Source organism: Megalobrama amblycephala, unplaced genomic scaffold, assembly GCF_018812025.1.
Source record: "Megalobrama amblycephala isolate DHTTF-2021 unplaced genomic scaffold, ASM1881202v1 scaffold230, whole genome shotgun sequence".
Classification (NCBI taxonomy): domain Eukaryota; kingdom Metazoa; phylum Chordata; class Actinopteri; order Cypriniformes; family Xenocyprididae; genus Megalobrama; species Megalobrama amblycephala.
In genome coordinates this window covers 1,036,160-1,043,030 of record NW_025953339.1, presented here as the reverse complement: position 1 = coordinate 1,043,030, position 6,871 = coordinate 1,036,160, and the positions used below count along the sequence as shown (strand labels likewise).

The window sequence follows — 6,871 nt, the reverse complement described above, 5'->3', positions numbered from 1 at the left end:
TTGTGGTTGGTGAACTGGCCAGGCTGCTTGTACTTCTGTGGGGACTGGACGAGGAGTACACGATTTTTCGAGAACCTCTTAAATAACAAAATCAGAACAATTCAGAAACAGAATCAGATTAATTGTCTCGACTAAGGGAAAAAAAAAAAACAGGCAGGTTCTTTAAAACGAATCGTGTCCTCGTCCAGCCCCGCCAGAAAACAGGCGTTCAACGGGGCATCTGGCCAGTTCACCAAATAAGCAGCTCAGTAAACTCCTCCACATACCTCTCCAGCCGGCGACCGTCCTGCCGGAACCCACACAGGCGATCCTCTGCTGAAGCTTGCTGGGGAGACATGGGCGAGCCAGGAAACTTGAATAAATCCATCTTTTTTTTTTTTTTTTTTTGTAGGCGGTTGGGTCCGTTCTTCTGTTACGTGTGGTTGCAGTAAGGATGAGGCGAGTAAGGAAATCTACAAAAAATGGTATCTTTAATCAAACAAAGGAGCAGACATACAACCAAACACAGTAAACTAACCACAATAATGGACAGGGAGTGCTAGGAGTGAGTCCAACTTAAAGGGAGTGCTGACAAGGATAACAGCTGCAGGAAATTCAAGGAAATGGCAGGAAGACTGATGAGGGAAGTGAGTTCAGGTGTGCAGACAAAGAGGATGCTGGGAACTGGAGTCTGGGAAGGCGTGGTTGTAACAACAAAACTTAATAAAAAAAGTCACTGACTTTGTGCAGCGGCAGTATGCTATGCTTAGCAAATTCAGATCATAATTGTGATTGTAAATATATTAACAGCAGCAGCACACATAGCAAAATCATACTACAACATTGCAAAATGTATTAACAGCAACAGCACATAGTGCAAATTCAATATTGCATGTAGTAAATATCATTAATATCAGAAGTAGCAATCTACACTGCACAAAATTATAAACGCAACACTTTTGTTTTGGCCCCCCATTTTTCATGAGTAGAACTCAAAGATCTAAGACTTTTTCTATGTAAACAAAAAGCCTATTTCTCTCAAATATTGTTCAGAAGTCTGTCTAAATCTGTATTAGTAAGCATTTCTCCTTTGCCGAGATAATCCATCCACCTCACAGGTGTGGCATATCAAGATGCTGATTAGACAGCACAGGTGTGCCTTAGGCTTGCCACAATAAAAGGACACTCTAAAATGTGCAGTTTTACTGTATTGAGGGGGTCCGGGGGGCTCCGAAAACCAGTCAGTATCTAGTGTGACATTTGCTTCACACAGTGCAACACATCTCCTTCGCATAGAGTTGATCAGTTTGTTGATTGTGGTCTGTGGAATGTTGGTCCACTCCTCTTCAATGGCTGTGCGAAGATGCTGGATATTGGCAGGAACTGGAACACACTGTCGTATACGCCAATCCAGAGTATCCCAAACATGCTCAATGGGTGACATGTCCGGTGATTATGCTGGCCATGCAAGAACTGGGATGTTTTCAGCTTCCAGGACTTGTGTACAGATCCTTGCAACATGGGGCTGTGCATTATCATGCTGCAACATGAGGTGATGGTCGTGGATGAATGGCACAACAATGGGCCTCAGGATCTCGTCACGGTATCTCTGTGCATTCAAAATGCCATCAATAAAATGCATCTGTGTTCGTTGTCCATAACATACGCCAGCCCATACCGTAACCCCACTCCCATGAGCCCATGGGCCACTCGATCCACAACTGCTCACCCACACGACGCCATGCACACTGTCTGTCATCTGTCTGCCAAACCGGGATTCATCCGTGAAGACAACACCTCTCCAAAGTGCCAGACGCCATCAAATATGAGCATTGGTCCTCTCAAGTTGGTTACGATGAAAATCTATGGAATGCACTGCTTGTATAGCTTATTTTTGTCCAAGAGCATGATCTAATTAAGTTCATCTGTTATACTAACCACAAACTAAGCTTCTAATGACAGGTTCAAGAGCTGCAGATCCAACCACAATTTTGCAATGCTGTTTGCAAATATATGCTAGAATTGTGGTTTTGAGAAACACCAAATCACTGAACTTTGGTAACAACAAATCCTGCAATCATAGCGGGCTAAAAATGTTTTTGAGAAACAAACCCCTGGTAAGCAGAGCACCAATCACAGAAAAGAGAGATACAAGTGTATTTTCACTCTTGGGGTATGATGACAAGACTTAAGTTGTGGTGACACATAAATAAAATGGTTATGCCTGCTTAAATCTACTCAGAGACAACCAGGTTGTGCTCTTCATTACTAATGACAATTCAGTAACACTGACTAATAGAGTTAGATGCCTCTGTATATGAAGTGACATTTATATGAAGTGACGTGACAACTGTTTATCTATTGGTCATTTTCCTTGGTAAGTCAAGAATATTTCAGATGTAGTCATATTATATCAAACTCATATTACATAACTGTACAGTGATCAACAATTATTCTTGAGTTATGTAAGAAAGTATAAATAAAAAAGGTCAAATTCCCTTGGTAAAATTAAGGAGCAACTTTTCTACAGAAAGAAATAGATAATAAACAGTGACATGACAAAGAAAACCCTAGTAAGTTTTTTCAACATTAGTATAAAATATGACTACTCTCTGGAAGCATAAATAATCTGCCCGAGATATTATGTTGTTAATACAAGTGTTTGTCACTTAATCTGTGTTTTCTTTAGGTCACAAATGGACAACCTGACATTTAGATATAGTGTACTCTTAGTGGAAGGACTGCAAATTACACCTCAGTCAAGCCAGCTTACATTCATTTTTCTGTTGATGGCTTATGTCTTTGCAATGGTGTCTAACATTGGGATTTTGATTCAGATCTCAGCAGAAAAAAGTTTACACCAGCCTATGTACATTCTTTTCTGTCATTTGCCAGTGAGTGATATTATGGGAACAACTCTTCTCATACCACGTTTACTGAAGGATTTAATGACAGACCCCTCTGAGCGCTACATCACATATGTGGAGTGTGTTTTCCAAGCTTTTTTTACACATTTATATGGAACAACATCCAATACTATTCTAATGATCATGGCCTTTGATAGATATGTGGCCATATGCAATCCACTGCGATACCCAACTATAATGAGCAATAAAATGATTGTAAAACTGTCGGCAGGAGCCTGGGGTGCTGCAGTAGTTCCAGTGTCAGTTTTGATCGGCCTCAGTGTGCGTCTCTCTCACTGCAGATCATTCATTGCAAACCACTTTTGTGACAATCCTTCACTATTTAAATTGTCCTGTGAAAATACAGTGATTAATAATGTATATGGATTAACTTTTACTGTGGTTTTACTCACCTCCTCACTGGGGTGGGTGTTACTGACATATCTCAGAATAGTGATGGTATGTATAAAAAGCAAAAACAAAGCAACCAACAGCAAAGCAATTAAAACCTGCAGCACTCACTTAGCTGTTTATATAATCATGCAGATCTGTGGATTCGTTCCAATTGTTCTCCATCGTTTCCCTGTATATGCTGAGACTAGGAAGTTTGGGGGTGTAATGTTTCATATTATACCACCTGGATTGAATCCCATAATATATGGTTTACAATCCAAGGAAATAAGACAAAGGATGTTAAAAATGTTCATAAATAAAAGTTAATTCTAGCTGATTTTTATTTATTTGTAGATTTAGTTATGCAATCAAACAGCTAATGATGTGACCATTTTCTTTAAGTGCAAATTTTAAATTTTAAATACTTCAATACATATTTGGTAACACTTTATAATAAGGTTCATAAGTTAACATTAGTTAACTACATTAGTTAAAATGAACTAATAATGAACTGCATTTCTACAGCATTTATTAATCTTTGTTAATATCAATTTCAACATTTAATAATACATTATTAAAATCAAGAGTTGTATTTGTTAACATTAGTTAATACACTCTGATCTGTCATGAACAAACTATGAACAGCTGTATTTTTATTAACTACTGTTAACAAAGATTAACAAATTTATCCAGTAACAAATGTATTTCTTATGGTTAGTTCATGTTATTTAATACATTAACTAATGTTAACAAATTAACCTTATTGTTACCACATATTTTAATTTCTTTCTACAAATTTCCTCTGTATAGGCATATCCGACAAAGCAGGCAACATATATAGATGTATAACATAAATATGTGATAACAGTCAACATTATTAATGAAGGCATAATTTGTAGCTGGTGTATACTAAATAAATATTAATAATTATTGTTAATTTGTTATTTTCATCATTTCAAGTGTATGATATAATTTATGTATTAAGCAATATGTGTAAAAAAAATAGAGCGAAGAAAATGGAATAAAGCAGGCAACATTTGTGCATCAGAATTTGCACATGCACAGGAAGAATATTTAAAGCTTCATTGAGCTTAGTTTGAGCCAACCCTAGATTGTTAGTATCAGAAAATTCTCAACTACTCAACAGTTTCTCCAGTTCTAAGAAGGGTATTTCATGCTTCACCTTTTCCATTGTGATTATACAATATCAGTAGAGGGCATTGCTATCTTGCTATCTATAAGTAGTTATATTCAAAATAAGCTACCCAAATCCTTTGGAGACTTTCAGTTTGATGACATACTATAGACAATTCCCCATCAGATGAGATTCATTCATCTGAAATGTATCTTTTAATATTGGTTAATATATATATTGCTTTAATATACTGTATATCTTCATTCTTTGTAATTTAGATAGATAGATAGATAGATACTTTATTTATCCCGGTGGGAAATTCACAGTTTCCAGCAGTATACACAACTGATATAACATACAGTAATACTAGAATATAAAAATAATAAGGTTAGTTTACTGTGTCCTTCTAAAGTCCACCACCATCTCCCTGGTCTTGGTGGTGTTAAGGTGCAGGTGATTTAAGTCGCACCACCTAACAAAATCCTGAATCAATCTCTGTACTCCTCCTCCTGTCCACTCCTGATACAACCCACGATAGCAGTGTTGTCTGCGAACTTGTGCACGTGGCAGAACTCAGAGTTATAATGAAAGTCTGAGGTGTACAGGGTGAAGAGGACCGGAGAGAGCACAGTTCCTTGTGGCTCTCCCGTGCTGCTCACCACCATATCAGACCTGTAGTCCCCTAGTCGCACGTACTGAGGTCTGCCTGTCAGGTAGTCTGTAATCCAGGCTCATGTTGATGATACGCTGTAGTGGGTCTCCCAGCTCCAATGCGCAGGCCTTCAGGCCTTTTTACTGGGACAAAGCCTCCTTAGCTCTCTGCACACCTGAGCTGCTGTAATCATGGTAAGGTGATTATTCTCCTCTACGCTAAGGCTATGTCTGGGGGGACAGAAAGAGCAGAAAGGCTGGGGGGGGGGGGGTGGGCATGGGTGCAGCATTATGATGTGTGAATGAGTTGGAATGGTCAAACCTATTGAAGAAGCTGTTCAGCTGATTTGCTCTCTCCACATTTCCTTCAATGATATCACCCCTCTTTGAGCTGCATCCAGTGATTAATTTCATACCGTCCCATACCTCCTTCATGCTGTTGTTCTTCAGTTTCTGCTCCAGATTCCTTCTGTACTGCTCCTTTGCTTCCCTGATCTGGACTCCGAGTTCTCTCTGCACACGTTTGCGCCCCCGCTGATCATTGTCTCTAAAGGCCCTCTTCTTCTGGTTCAGAAGACCCTTGATGTTACTCGTAATCCAGGGCTTGTTGTTAGCATAGCACCGTACAGTTCTAACTGGAACAACAGCATCCATATAGAAGTTGATGTAATCAGTAGTGCAGTCAACAACCTCTTCAATGTTCCCACTGTGCGACCCCTGCAGTACATTCCAGTCTGTGGTTTCGAAGCAGTCTCTCAGAGACCATTTCCTAAAAGAGCGTGTGGTTATGGGTAACCTCACTCTTGGTTTGTAGTGAGGCTGAAGCAGAATAAGGTTGTGATCTGCTTTCCCCAGTGCAATCAATGGAGTGGCACTGTATGCATCCTTTACGTTTGCATACAGTAAATTGTGTCCATAGTCACGTGATTAAAATCCCCAGAGATTAACACAAATGCTTCGGGGTGCTGTGTCTGTAACTTAGAAACAGCGGAATTGATGACGTCACACGCTACCTCCGCGTCAGCGCGCGGGGGGATGTAAACAATGACCACAATTATGCATCCAAACTCTCTGGGCAAGTAATAGGGACGCAAACTTACAGCCAAAAGTTCAATGTCCCTGTAACAGCTGGAGATTTTAATGCTCACATGCCCAGGATTACACCATCTTGTGTTCACGTATAAGGCGAGTCCACCTCCTTTCCGCTTCCCGCTGGCTTTAGTGTCTCTATCCGCCCTGACTGTTCTGAAGCCAGGAAGCTTAACCGGGATGTTAATCGTGAGCCACGTTTCACAGAAGCACAACAAACTGCACTTTCTATAGATCTTAATATTTTTTACCAGTGCAGCCAGTTCGTAAATCTTATTCGGTAGGTATAAATCCTTATAAAACACAACGAGACACAAAAACAAACACTAAAACACTAAAAAGGTAAAGAAAACACGGAGCTGCTGGAAAGGCTGCAACTCTGGTGGCACACATGGCGTGTATTTAATTCATATTTAGTTCAGTCATGATACTTTAGATGGCACAGACTGATATCCCCATTATTATGAAATATAATAGCAATCACATAATTTACTACACAGCACAAGCTGATTCTGTGGCCAATGAGATTAGTCAGGGTAGCATCATATGTTTTGATAGGAATGAAAATGAGGATCTGAGGGATAGAAGTAAAGTGTGTTCAATTGATTGTACTATTGTTTAACAACATACTGATTGTTCAACTGAAATGTCTTTCTGAAGAAAAATTCAGTAGAAAAAGTACTATAAAACAGTTGTGAAAAAAGTTGTGATAGTTTCA

At 39.3% G+C, this 6,871-nt stretch overlaps 1 protein-coding gene across 1 annotated transcript; it reads left to right on the top strand.

Moving 5' to 3' along the window:
* Positions 1–1,934: 1,934 nt before the first annotated feature.
* LOC125261006 (olfactory receptor 10H1-like) lies at positions 1,935–3,803 on the top strand. The gene is made up of 2 exons (XM_048179547.1): positions 1,935–2,356; positions 2,669–3,803. The coding sequence occupies exon 2, from the start codon at positions 2,676–2,678 to the stop codon at positions 3,603–3,605; it is 930 nt and encodes a 309-aa protein (XP_048035504.1). The 5' UTR covers positions 1,935–2,356; positions 2,669–2,675; the 3' UTR covers positions 3,606–3,803.
* The last annotated feature ends 3,068 nt before the right edge of the window (positions 3,804–6,871 follow it).

What these genes read in the sequence shown, in the direction of transcription:
- LOC125261006 (XM_048179547.1), top strand. Translation starts at nt 2,676, where the DNA reads ATGGACAACCTGACATTTAGATATAGTGTACTCTTAGTGGAAGGACTG.